General features: G+C 41.3%; 1 protein-coding gene across 3 annotated transcripts; it reads right to left on the minus strand.

Annotated features, from left to right (window-relative positions):
• Positions 1-3,502: 3,502 nt before the first annotated feature.
• On the minus strand, positions 3,503-14,374 carry si:ch211-151h10.2 (uncharacterized protein LOC567699 homolog). 3 transcript variants are annotated; one of them, XM_036001412.1, is made up of 9 exons: positions 13,852-14,374; positions 11,427-11,685; positions 11,271-11,335; positions 10,308-10,446; positions 9,062-9,180; positions 8,332-8,512; positions 6,874-6,957; positions 6,693-6,788; positions 3,503-4,595 (listed from the first exon to the last, which is right to left on the minus strand). In XM_036001412.1, the coding sequence occupies exons 1-9, from the start codon at positions 13,998-14,000 to the stop codon at positions 4,260-4,262; spliced, it is 1,428 nt and encodes a 475-aa protein (XP_035857305.1). In that variant the 5' UTR covers positions 14,001-14,374; the 3' UTR covers positions 3,503-4,259. The 3 variants fall into 3 exon arrangements, with proteins under 3 accessions (XP_035857305.1, XP_031142926.1, XP_031142928.1); XM_031287066.2 differs by having other exon boundaries at positions 11,427-11,688; XM_031287068.2 differs by having other exon boundaries at positions 11,427-11,688; positions 13,848-13,936.
• Between the last annotated feature and the right edge of the window lie 188 nt (positions 14,375-14,562).

Raw genomic sequence — 14,562 nt, forward strand, 5'->3', positions numbered from 1 at the left:
AGCCTATCTGTGTCGCTCTCTGATTTACGTTCACCAACACACACACACACACACACACACACACACACACACACACACACAGATATACACACTTACACAGATGCACTGAATGGAATAAGATTAATCAGAATAGGAAACGTTAAAGGTTTGAGAAAGATGTTGGGAGTTAATCCTTCTTTTACATTGCATTATGGATGGTGGAATGTTGCAGCCCAAACTGAAAGCCCATTAATGTTGCTGAATTTAGGCTCCCCTCCAGCAATGTTGGATCAACCATAATAACTTGCGAGTTTATGGACCTTTGCTCCCCAAATGTCTACCATGTTGCTAATTGCGTACATCTGTGGCTGGTGTTTTGATGTTTTGTCTCAATGTGCAGCTGTCCATTCCGTTTCCAACCGCCTCTGGTTAAAAGTGGCATGGCCCTCCGTTATCTGTGTCCAGCCCTTAAATAGAAGCCATGCGTGTGGTTTGTGACTCACCAGGAGGACTTTTCTTTTTCGTACAAAGCCTTACATTTGACTTACAGGCCAGTACAGCTAAGTTATTGGCTATAATCAAATTGAAGGAATATACACATTAAGCCTCCAGCCATTCAATGGTTTTATGTAAACTATAAAGCCAAGCGGACACTTGCTAACACAAACATTTGTTCAGGTTCAACAAAAGCATGTTTAACGACATGGTGGAAAATGGTGGAAAAATCGAGTCAAAAAATCTCAAAGGCAATCATTGAAACAAACATGAATCTTCTTTGTTTGTAAAGTACCTGGTGAACTTGTATATGTATCATATGTTGGAACATTATTTAGTTTCTGTATTCAGAGTCTGGTTACGAAATCATCAAATTATAAATGTACACATAACACAAAATCTTCAAGAACAAGATCAGCGTGAGCCAGTATTTCTCCTTTTAATTATTGTGGAATAAACACTGGAACCTGCTATGGCCACAACTCGTGTTGCTTCAAAAATCTCCATTTTATCCATTATTGAGTCCTAAAAAGCACCAACATCTGCCAGTGGGGTAAGATTACAGCATCCAAGCCCTTTCCTAATACAAACCAACCTGTTACATGTATTTATTCAAAACAAATGTCAGTATGTTGACATAAAATCTGTATAACAAGTTAAATTGTTTTAGAAAAAGCTTAGATTAGAAATAATCTCATCCAATGTACGATTATTTCACTTTTTTTACAAAAAAAAATCATTTTGAGGACTGTAGGTCAGCAGCCTTACCTTAAACTGCTGTATTATACAGTATGTTGTAGGGGGTTGCAGGTCAGTGGATGAAGACACACAGGGACTGATGCCTTTTCCCAACCTGGGAAACGTTACTGCTATTAATTGAAAAGGTTAACAGGAGCCCCACCACACACACACACACACACACACACACACACACACACACACACACAGACAGCCTGCTTAGTTGTTCTTGCCTTCATTTGGCGGCACTGTGTTACGTTTCCTGTATTTGTCCACGTAATAACTTCCTACTCACCATTTTGTTTTGCACGTTGACATTGTGCCCTCAATGGGAGTTTACATGTAAGGTGGTTTATTTAACTGTGCTCTGATCAAAGTCTCTGTGACAAGCTCTCCAATAATACTACTGTCTGGTGTCCTGCAGTGCCATCAGAGGAGGGATCAGCACCAATGTGTGCTATGTGTGTGCCAGTGAAACCCGATCGTGAGTAATTGTCAGGATAAGGCGAGGGATTGACCTCTGCCATGAACCATATTTTCTGAAACAACACACACTTGAGCTAGCTTTGAAATAGCCTCTCCTCCATGACTGGAGTGGCCCGTGAGGAAGCTAGTCATCAACTTTTTGAGTGTAGCTAAACAAAGCCTGTGGTAATTTCATTAGCTCACTCTTACATTCTCAGCAGAACAGAGCAGCTAGCTGGTGCCCTCTGCTCTCCCAGACGCCATCCCTCTGTTGGCCATGACATTACACGCCAGCGATGTCAAGCATGAGCTCATCTGGACAGGCCCGGGACGTTCCCCGCCAGCTCGTAAAGCACGCCTTGTTTTCTATTTGACGCACTTGTTTTTCATTTACATTTAATAGAATCAACACTTTCCCCTTTCTAGTCAATTATTAAAGCAATTCATAAATCAATTCTGAAACTTTTGTTGTTGTCTTTCGACTGTTGAACTCAAAGCAAATGTGGTCATTGTTATTGTAAGAGAGCATCCAAGACCGTCCATGTTCTGTGTATTCATGACTGATTTCTGGAAAAATGTTACATATATTCATGTGGCGTGTCATTACATTTCTTTTTCTTATTTTTTTTTAATTCAAAGCTCTTGTCACTAACTTCAAATGACCATCCATCCAGACATGGTGTGTTTGTGTCTTTTGGTGTTGTGACAGCTCTGATCCTGCAGCGTTCAGTGTGCATTCCTTTCATTCCAGATCCCCCTCCTTTCATTCCAGATCCCCCCCCCCCCCCCCCCCGGGGGTCAGCCCCACCTCTCCCAATCACTGCCCCCAGTGTGAGGGAATCAGACAGATGCAGGATCTGGCAGATGGTAGGCAAGTTCATGGTTGAATGACATCCATCATGCATGCTGTACACACTCCCTACAGTTAGCACTTTAACCCTTGTGTTTTCCTCGGGTCAAATTTGACCCATTTTCAAAAAATATTTAATCAGAAATATGGGTTTCTTTCAACCAAATTGCCCAAAAATAACATGGATTAAATGGTTTCAAAACAGTGTCCTGACTAAACTTTGACATAAATCAGTCTGTGATCCACTCAACATCCTCTGATCTTAACCATTAGGCAAAGAAAATCATAATTTCTGCTTTTTTTTTTTTTTTTTTTTTTTTTTTTTTTACAAAAACATTAGGTATAATGTCACATAAAGGAGGTTTGTTGACCAATGTTCCAAGCATAAGTGTAAAACTTATTATTAAACCAACACAAGTTGGTGTTAGTGGTGCATATAATTGACCAAATTGTTTTTCTTTAAAAGCATTGGAAAAAGCGCCAAAAAAAGTTCATTTTCAATTTTTACCTGGAAGGACAACGAGTTCATGGATGACGGGAAGACAACACGAGGGTTAATGGCAGCCATGCTGTTAATTGATTCTCATCAGAAATCCCGTCTGGCCCGGCCAGAGAAGTTCAGGAATCTGGTGGGAGAAAACGATGTTGACTTCTATGCCATCGGTGTCGGAGCTGCAGGTAATTGAATTTGGATCAAAGACATTCATGTCTTTCAAAAAGGTCTAGAGGGCTGCTCAGTTTTTTAGTAATAACAGAAACGCTTCCGGGAGTTGACCTCCACTGCCCCCTTCTACCTCCCCCCTGCCCTCATCCTGAAACCCCTGCTTTAAAGGGTTCAAGTCACCGCAGCCGCTCAGTCTGATAGAGAGAGGCAGAACAAAAAATAGTTCTGGAAAATAAAAATAAAAATCTGGGATTTCTTAACTGTAACCTGTTCCTCCTGCACGTTAGAAGAACATCCTTAAATCATAGATTTTTTTTTTTTTTTTAATTTAACAACATTGGTTAAAAGAGTTGTAATGGACTTTGGATAAGGCTTCAAAGCAAGAGGCACAATAATGAGAAAATGCATCATCAAATCTAATAATCCATTATTCGGATGGATGAGAAATTAAATCAGTGCATGTAATTCAGTTACACCTGAAATATACGCCTGAATCTCATTTATCACATGTATGAGAGTAATGTTATTTTGTGTTATAACACGAGTTATGGCCGACTGTTCTGATCTTAGAGAAACACATTTATGGGCCATATGTTTGAGAAGCCTGTCCAACACGTTTTGGCTATAAAGTCGATTGGAAGGCAAAGGTCTGGGCAATGGTCCCTCATTGCAGACCGAGACCTGAGATGACTATACAATATATGGATGGTTTGATAGTATAATAAAGTTGAACTGTTGAATGGGTGATGTGATTTATGTTTGTGATAACTGGAGACAGTGTGCCCCCTTGTGTTTGAAATATTCCGTGCAATTTGAAAGCTGCTCTTGCCCGCTCTTATCTACCCCAGCGTTTGAAATGAAAAATGAAAGCAAAATACAAAAGCAATTTAAAAATAAAAATGACATTTTTGAGTAGTAAAAACACACACAAATTTAAACACAGAAATCAAATAAATAATCAATTTGTGGGTAACCAGGAAACGATCCACATTTGAAAATATTCCAACCTTTGTTAATTTACACCTTTCTGTTCATGAAAGCTCTGTTCCAAGCATGGTCCGATAAAAGTCACTTCCGCCTTCCAGATTTACGCAGGCGCTCGATAGTGGAGGTGAACTGCAGAGCCGACCTCTCACACAGCGAGAGAGGACCGTCTATGTCTGTGTCCGTGTCTACTTCCGTCGAGGAGACGGACGCGGATGCAGAGGTGGAGTCACGGCGCTGCACATCACCGTAGAGATGTAGGGAAGTCTGTGGAGAGGCTGAGTGTGAACGGGCCCCGTTAGCGTGAGCGAGGGGCCCTACATGTCCCTCCTGATCCCCCTTCCCAAGTCCCTCCAGGTGGGCCTGGAACGTAGAGGTCTGTTGTTCCACGGAGAGGAAACTCTCCTGCACCTTGTCAAACTGTGGAGAAATTATCCATGACAAAGAAATAAACAGAAAGGGCAAACACACAGTACAAACACGTAACAACATAACTACAAATTGGTGACAGGACAAACATGTGAATTATGAGAGTGGGAGGAGGTGCTGGATTACAGTGTGTACAGTTTTTCTCAATCGCTTTGGCACAATTGTCGAATGACTATAAAACTTGGTCAAACTATATGATATTTATATGGACATTAGGTCCGTTGTTCACATGGCTATAGTCATTTCATTGCTTTGGCACAAAATGCATTGAATAAGCCTTGCAGATCAAAATAGTTTGCATTCATTTGCTATTGAATCGTTTGAATATTATTCTCAAATGCAACTATACATTCATTGTGTAAATCCCTACACGCAAAATAGAGCAACCAACAATCACAATAACCTGCCACACATATATTAGATACATAATAGTTTTGGGGTTTTGTTGCAAATGTTTTCAGATGAATAGACTTAGGCTAGATTGGGAACAATTCAATTCCCTCACAATGTAGAGCAACCAAATGCAGGTGAGGATATCACAGCAGCTTGTTGGAAGGGGTGGGGGGGGGGAGCAGGGAAGTTTTTCCCTCGTTGCATTGCAAGGGAGGATATCAGGTGTGATGTCAAAATGTTGTGGCCAGACCTTGACGTTGATACATTTGCAACATATTGTCTTTTTTCTTCAGATAACAGTTCCTGATAATTTTGCTGTAAAGTAAAACATGTGCCATGGCTGACATCAATACTTTTTAGCTGCCTAAATATACAATGTTAGTTACTGGACGATATTACAGAGTAACTATCACACTTTCAGAGTATGCTGTCATTAGACAAGATGTATTTGCATTTTGACTTTTGTTTTGATGGAAATGATTTATTCATTGATAGATGTATTTACATTTGAAACAGGAATTCATTCTTTTTGATTGAGTAATCCCCTTTCGCAGGGCACATCGAGTGGTGTTCTGAATGTATGACGTGTATGAGGATTAGAGTTTTGACAATTGTAAGTTTGATTCAGCAAATGTGCCAAATGGGATCACATACTGTACATGTACATGGAGGTGGTTTGACATCAACACTCACACACATGTATTGTTCCAACGTAGATACATTCTTCTTTCTAAATAGAATATTCTTAAACGGAAAGGGATATAATGGAACCAAGACTGGAGTACTATGTCCAGCAAAGACATTTTTATAATTATGAAGGGAGGAAGGTGGGTTGTGAGTCAAGGAATTACCTTATTGTGGCCCATAAGCCATTCCCATCCCTGTCTGGATACACAAATAAGGAAGATGCTTTTTCCATACTTATAAGGTTCAGGATCTCCTTAAGCCAATTATCACTGGTGGAATGTAACTAAGTACATTTATGCAAGTACTGTACTAAAGTCCAAATGTTGAGGTACTTGCACTTTACTTGAGTCTTTTCTTTTCATGCCACTTTCTACTTCTACTCCACTACATTTCAGAGAGAAATATTGTACTTTTTACTCCACTACATTCATCTGACAGCTTTACTTCCTAGTTACTTTACACATTAAGATTTCTGCACACAAAACCCATGTAGTTTATAAAATCTGATGTTTTATTATAAAGGAAACTAGCCAACAATATAAGGGCCTACAGGTCCAGCTGAGATGATTAGACCATTAAACACACAACTGTTTGGATCCTTTACACTTTCTAAAATGGGAGGATTTTTCTGCATTGAGTACTTTTACTTTTAATACTTTAAGTTCATTTTCCTGATGATACTTCCATACTTTTACCTAAGTAACATTTTGAATGCAGGACTTTTACTTGTAACAGAGTATATTTACAGTGTGGTATTAGTAGTTTTACTTAAGTAAATGATCTGAATACTTCTTCCACCAGTGCCAATTATGCATGTCGAAACAATTAGCCTTTCTAACTTTCCAGTTCATAAGGATTAAGCGTTTTGTTGCGAGGCAGGCTAGTGTGATAATTGTTTGCGCTGATTCACAATTGATGCCTTGGGGCTCAATACCCAACGAACATCCACCCAGTCCTGGTGGGTTTCTAAAACTTTGAACCCATGAACAATGTTGGAGGTTAGTGTACCTGCTCGATGTTGGACTGAAGCAACAGCTCTGGCCAGACTGACTCACTGCTGCTGCTCACACTGTTGCTCATGTGAGTGTGACTCCAGGTTAACTCCTGTGGGACAAGGCACAGGGACTCTGTTAGTGAAGACAGCACAAAATACCAGAAGTGGATTTTTATTGCATGAGGAGAACTTTACCTGCAGTAGCTGTGTGCTGTCCCTCAGATGAGCCTGGCAGCACTGAAGGCTGTTCCTGTAGTGACCCAAGACTGCGAACAAAGTCTTTGCCAAAGACATAAGAGTTACTAGTCTGGATCAGCGGAAGTACGTACATTTCCAGGATAAAGCCTGACATCTGGCACGTCAGGCTTTGCCCTAGTCTGGCTATCACCAGACCAAGCTCAATCTTTTAAGATTGAACATTAGTCTGGGGAGTCTGCTCTGTATTTTCTACTGCACAAGAGGCGTGATCAACAGGCATAGTTCAAATGACTATGTACGCAATTGAATAGTCCTTCAACCAATCAGACCAACGATCCGGGTGACGTCCTCTGCAGAGCTCCATTCTTTTGGCCACCAGCGGGGCTAGCTGGTAAATTAGGCTTTCACCAAAGCCGGTCGGTAGTAAGGCAAACACATCCTTCTTTTGTAGGAATTGTTCCAGGGAAAGTTTCTGTTCCATTTTCAGAGAAAACTTGCCTTTGAAATCTTTTAAAACAGCAGCGACAGCGCCATCAAAGGGTTGCTGCGCTTCGGTGGGCGCCGTGTTGAATGTAAACAAAAAGCTGTTTGCAGTCGCTTCTCTATCGTCAGTTTGTGATTGGTCCCCGCAGATTTGTAACGGAAGCAGGATAGAATAATGTACAGGTTTCCAGCCTGAGCTGCAGGGAGAAATCAAATTGCCGGCAGATCAGGCTGGGTTTACCCAGTCTAGCTTTGCCCCTCACCTTCCGCTCTCTGTGTGTTGCCATTCGTAAAATCTCTTCGCTATGGAAACGACAGCAAACTTTGAGCTAGCAAGCAACACGCTGAAATTGGCATGTTTTGAAAAAAAATAATGGATGGTGCAACAAGGCAGGCCTTGATTTACAAAGAATATGTTTACAGCACTTCTCTAACTGGGACGCTTTGGGACCAATTGGTGGGATTGCTGTGGACAAAGTACACACGGAGATACCGAAGATAAATGAGGTTTAACCACGTATCCAGCTAATTTAAATAGCTCATGTTACTGTAGCGTGTGAACAGTTAACTTCATCGAATACTGTATGTGGCGGGTTTTTTTTCGGGGTGCAAATGTTCCACCAAAACAAGTTCCTTCCCAAGACTATTTAGCAGAGCCACCATCGCTGCGTCTGGAGCTTAGCACCGCCCAAGACGATTGTGATTGGTTTAAAAAAATGCAAACAACCCAGAGCGTTTTTTTCCTCCTGTCCCAGAATGTATGCGTGGTGGAGCCAGACCTTACTCCACAGCGCTGTGGAGATAGGTCTGGCAATGCGAGATTTGAGTATTACAAACACTCAAAGGCAATGACGAGGCAAATATTCATGTAATTGAACAAGATTAGGTTTTTAAAAGAAACTAAAGCTAAGACGCCAGCCATTATCGTTGTAGACAACACTTCACTAAAACTAGACCTTCACATCTGCCTACCTCTGCATCTGCCTGGGCAGAGGCCAGGTCTCCGTGGCCTCGGCCCCCCTCTTTGGTGAGTGTGACCCCAGTGTGCAGCTCCTCCAGCTGGGCCCAGAGGCCTTCCAGGCCCTCTAGCATGTCCTTCACACTGACGTCAAAATCCCCCTGCACCTGGATCAGTCTACACAGGGACCTCATCCTATCACAAGGGAGTGTGTGATGTTAATCCAAACAAATCAATATTGAATGTAAAAAAATATCTGTTTTTATTTTTGAACATGAGAATTTGAACATTGAATTTGTTGTCAACTTATTGGTTTTACCTGGCAAGTTGTACTTACATAAATGCAAAACAACAATTGTTACCCCCAATTTCACTGCTTTTTTATGTGAATTCAAGGAATATGTTAAGTCCCTCGAAACTTATAGACACAAAAAGTAACAAAACTGTCATATTGTACGGTGAACTTTTTGAAGAATAATATATATTAATTTTGTATCATTGTAATTTAATATTGTGTGTGTGTGTGTGTGGGGGGGGGTGGGGGGGGGTCTGGGGGTAGCTACTAGAAAAGTCTGAATTCTGACTTTTTTCTGCACCTGGACCAAATAAAGTCAGAATTCTGACTTGTTTCTCAGAATTCTGACTTTAAACTCAGAACTCAATATTTTTTTTCACATGTGGCCCTAATCCTTTTCCGCACCCAAGAAAGCAGACAGTATGTATACTCTAGATGTTGAACCTCACCTCTGCTGCAGGTATGTGCGGATGAGATTCACTTTGTCTATCAGTACAGACTCTCGGCCCACTTCCTCCAGTGTCTCCTCTGACCCAACATCAGCCTTCTCAAGTGTGTGAGACACGGACTACAGGGGAAAAGAGGATTGAGAGGGCTGGGTTTACTTTTGTGGGTTTGTTGGGTAGAGGTACTTTTACTACCTCTGCAAAATATATGCACATGTGGCTGTACAGCACCAAAAGTCATATGTTAATTTATTTGTGCATAATGCTGTCACATAAAAACTTTAAGAGATGAACATAGTGTGCAGGAATCTACTTGTTGCATTTTACATCCATACATCTGTTCTACACATGCAATCGTCTGAACATATATCTTCATACAGTTTAAAAATGACAAAACACATACACAACTATACTGGTTCTGCAACTGAGCTTTTTAAAAATACATTTTGGGAACATTCTAAAAAAAAAAAAAAAAAAAAAAAATAAGAAGCAGAAGGAAACCAAAAAAAAAGAATGATAAACTATAACACAGGACAGTTAGAAGGAGACATTATTTAAAGACAATGATTTAAAAAAAGTGTATCGCCTCGCTAGTGGTCTTTTACTGTAATGCTGTAATGCTCATGGCAAAAAATGCCTAGCCTGAGGCTGGTAATACCTCCAGCTTGTCAGCACATTTATAAGCAGTGACATATTTTGTGATAAACTACAGTTTTGTACCACTAGAAATGCTTAGCTGCTGGTGCAGTAGAGCCAACGTCATAGTAAGTGCTAAAACACAAAAAGGAAGTACAGAAAGAGACAGAACATTCAAATGTCTCTCCTCTGCCAATTTAGGGCTGAGTCAGAGTTCTGATGACAGCAGCACAGTGTGTTGCCCCGGGCTAGAATATCTGTGTATGCCTGAGTGCAAAGTCTGATCTAATATAACAAACAAAGACTCCACGCCGATCTACATGCACAGAGTGACTGAAAACACAGGAGATGACAGGTAGAGCTGGAGGCTGTGTGTGTGTGCTTGTATGCATGTTAGTGTGTGTGTGTGTGTGTGTGTGTGTGTGTGTGTGCGCACGTGCGTGCATATGTGTATGCGTGTTAGTGTGTGCGTGCGTGCGTGTGTGTGTATGCGTGTTAGTATGTGTGTTTGTGTTGTGTGTTTGTGTTGTGTGTGTGTGTGTGTGTGTGTGTGTGTTTGCTTCTGCGTGCGTGCATGCGTGTGTGTGTGTGTGTGTGGTTTTCTCCCTTCTACCTCCAGCCTGGAGAGGAGAGCCTTGATGTGGGGCCCCCTGGGGTCTGGCAGGGGCTCCTGAAGCACACACAGCAGCAGGCTGTCGGCCAGGGCGAGGGCCAGAGAAAAGTCGTGGCCCGGGCTCCTTGACCGGGACATCCTGGAGAAATAATGAGACCACTGTCAGAATGTATTTGGATTTGTTTGAGAAGAAAAACCATGATTTTTTTGAGTCTGTAAAAATTTATGTTTTTAAACAACAACAATAGGTTGTGTCTATAAATGGCAAAATAAAGAAATGTCATCCCTCACAGCAACACATGGCCTGGTATTTTATATAACAATTTGATCACAAACAGGTGTGATGATTAAGACACTTGGTTCCTTTCGGTGATTTGAAATGACACGTTTTCCCCAAAAATATGGATATAGCCGATTTCTAAATGGACATCTGTAGAAGCTGCTTCATGGTGTGAGGTGTTGGGCAACTTGTAGGGTGTTTGGTGTTTTAAGCCCCCCAACGTCGTGTTCCAGGCAGTGCTGCCTGGAAGGTACTGGGATTAGGCAATGGTTAGGGTTAGGGTTAAGGTTAGGGTTAGGTGCCTTGAAGTCGACGGTCGCAGCGCTGCCTTCAAGTCGACGTTGGGGGCTTAAAACACCATCGAGCAACTTGTAGCTCATCTTGGGCAAAGGAAATACCTGATGCATGCGGTGTCCTTAAATTAAACCTGGCCTATAAGGGTTTGGGTCTTATTGTGTATTTCTACTGTAAAAAATGCCAAAATTAAATATCATATAATGTAGGCATGACTGTAAAATTAAGTCTTACCATCAGGGGCAATTCTGGGCCCTGTACAAAGGCCTTGTCTATGGGCTACCCCACATCTCCAACTATTCATTCTAGCAATCTTTTTGGGCCCTCCTCACATGAGGGCCCTGGGTACTCAATCCCCTTTCCACCCCCAGTCTGACACCCCTGCTCACCATAAATAGTGGTTGTTCCTGTTTTCTGTAACAACGTCCTGCTTTGTCCTCAGTGGAGACTCCCCCTTGAATTGAAGCAAACTCAATGAATAAACATAACACGATTAAATCCAACAACAGGGTCAGGAGAGATTCAGTTCATGTCGCTGTGCTCACCTGGTTGTGTCCTGGCCGCAGGCGCCACTTCAGGGCATGGACACAACCTGCCAGAGCCATCCACAGTGAACCCAGCCACAGCAGCCTCCAGCACACATCCAGCAGGAACAGAGAGGGCTGCTGCTGCTGCTGCAACGGCGCCTCCAGCTGGCACACTGACCACACTACACCCACCGGAGCAAAGGTGTACCAGCTGTTCCTCACAGTCTGTGACCAAGATGTTTGCTGTGGCTGACGAACAACTGGGGCTTTGTTTGAACCGCTGGGGTAACGGGGCAACAGAGAGAGAGAGAGAGAGAGAGAGAGAGAGAGAGAGAGAGACAGCAAGCCGTTAAAAAGCAACACAGAGAGTGATAACTGGGTTCTTAAAAATGAAAGGGAGCCCTTTTAGTTGGGATGGAAACAGGGATAACTTGTGATGCAAATACAGATTTAAGACACAGACACTTAAAACTAAAATAAGCGCAGCTCTAAGATAGGGTCATTTCACTGTAGTATTACTTAAATAAACTCATATGGGACCTCCTGTGGTGAAAGTTTGTCAATGAAATGTCCCCTTAATTTGCATTAAAGTTAGACTAAACATTTTAGTAAGTGGTGGAAGAAGTATTTAGATCCTTTACTTAAGTAAAAGTATTAATACCACACTGTAAAAATACTCTGTCACAAGTAAAAGTCCTGCATTAAAAGTATGTAAGTGTCATCAGGCAAATGTACTTAAAGTACTGAAAGTAAAACTACTCAATGCAGAAAAATCTTCCCATTTTAGAAACTGGAAAAGATCAAAACAGTTCTGTCAATCAGCTAAGTGTTTAATGGTCTAATCATTTCAGCTGGACATGTAGGCCGTTATATTGTTGGCTATTTAAATAAACTAAATATTTAAATTTATTTAAAAATAAACTACGTGTGTTTTGTGTGCACAAATCTTAATGTGTAAAGTAACTAGTAACTAAAGCTGTCAGATGAATGTAGTGGAGTAAAAAGTACAATATTTCTCTCTGAAATGTAGCGAGTGTAGAAGTAGAAAGTGGCACGAAAAGAAAAGACTCAACTAGAGTACAAGTACCTCCACATTTGTACTTGAGTACAGTACTTGAGAAAATGTACTTAGTTATTCCACCACTGCATGACACTTACAGGAATCAAATCTAAGAAGTTTTAAGTAGATCTAATAAGTTTTTAGCAACACATGACATTAGATGGAAAGTTAACAGATTCCTTGCTTCACTTGTCACACAATTTGGTAAATCTTTGTATCCAGACTGTCATTTAGAATGACGTTTTTAAAGTTCTGAACAATACTTTGCAACACAACATGCATTTATAATGATGGAGCAGCTGTTGGGTCCAGCTGGGTCACAGCACTGTCCTGTACAACTGATAGTCACTTGAGGTCTTTTAGTCAGGGGTGTAGCACAAAATTCTGGGCCCTGTAGAAAGAAATTTTCTATGGGCCCCTCCCTGCATCCACAGCTATTCCTTCTAGCATCTTTTTGGGCCCTCCTCACATGAGGGCCCTGGGTACTCAGTCCCCTTTTCCTCCCCAGTCTGATGCCCGTGTTTTTAGCTCATGTCTGGTAAGCAGTAAGAAGTGAAGCCAGAGGTGTAACGTGTTGACAGATATCTGCCTAATGGCAGCAGGCAGAGTCCCACACCTGCCATTCAAACGCTCAAATGAAAGGCCACTTGTTGAATGACACAATGTTTTAGCACAGAATCAGTATCTTTATCATTATTATTCCTTAACCCTTGTGTTGTCTTCCCGTCGACCATGCAACTTTTAGATTTTCTGGGTCAAAATTGAAAATGAAAACTTGTTTTTCTTTTGTCACTATTCGCACTGTTTTTGTCACTTTTTTCAAAAAAAATTGTCACTTTTTCCAATGTTTTTGTTGATTTTTGCTGCACTTCTTTTATACATATTTTTTTTCAAATGCTATAAAATTTAATAAAACACCCAAATTCAATGAAAGTAGTGAACTGATCATGTACTTTACTTGTGAAGAGCGTTTTATGGTTTTATGGAACCATCCACGTTCTTTATTTTGACAATTTGGTTGAAAGAAACCCACATTTCTGGCTTAAAAAGTTTTTGAAAATGGCTCAAATTTGACCCGAGGACAACAGGAGGGTTAACAATAACAATGATAATACACTTATCGTATTCCATTTTTATTGTAATACTATTTTATGTTTTGACTTTGTTTTATCTAATCTCACATATTTCCGTAGATGTAATACCTCCTTATCTTATGTCATCTTGATTTTTTTCTTCTTCTCATGCAGGATTTCTGCCTATTTCTTCTGGCTTGCTCTTATTTTTGAAGCACATTGGGTTCACGCCTGTGGTATGAAATGTGCTTCAAACTAAAAAGCAAGCAAGAAATAAAAATAAACTTGACACGCAGGTCTACCTACCTACCTGTGCTGTTTTTGGCTCCTGTCAGCAGGTTCTCCCTCCTCGTCCTCCTTTACCTCCTCCATCCATTTACAGGCCCGCTCCCGGCCCACTCCCCGTCCCGGTCCCGTACCCGCTGGACCTTTGGGGCAGGCAACTGTCAACTGAGGCATGGGAGCAACACAAACACACACATGCTGCCTGAAACTTCACCAGAACAACTGGCTGCCCGGTATGTGATTAGCTCTGTGAAGCTTGTTAAACTGGTCCTACTGGAAGATTTGTTTTATCTAGGTTGTTGCTTTTTCCTCTCCTGTCCTTCCATACATGAAGGAATGTGTTTAAACACCTGATCACAATTGTGTGAAAGACAAGCCCTGCTTCGCCCAGGTTCACCAGGAAGCCAACAACAACCCCTCCAACAGCTCTGAATCAGTGTCACACACTGACATGGGCTATTATTAGATCACGCCTTGTGAACAAGCTGTTGGAGCTGAACAGCATTCCACTTACACTACTTACGAGAGAGAAGTTTACAAATGGAAGGGAGCCCATTTTAAATCGTCAACACTCAGGCATAACTGAGGTTGACTCTGTCTGTTTGTGTCATCAATCAGTTTTAATGTAAGATGCTGTAAAATGTGTCTGTTTTCTGAGGCCATGCTGCCATCTAGCAGTAAGAGCAAGAATAGCATCCAGACAAACCAATTAACCTGAAATGTTGGGTACTAGAAC

Source organism: Sander lucioperca, chromosome 5, assembly GCF_008315115.2.
Source record: "Sander lucioperca isolate FBNREF2018 chromosome 5, SLUC_FBN_1.2, whole genome shotgun sequence".
Classification (NCBI taxonomy): domain Eukaryota; kingdom Metazoa; phylum Chordata; class Actinopteri; order Perciformes; family Percidae; genus Sander; species Sander lucioperca.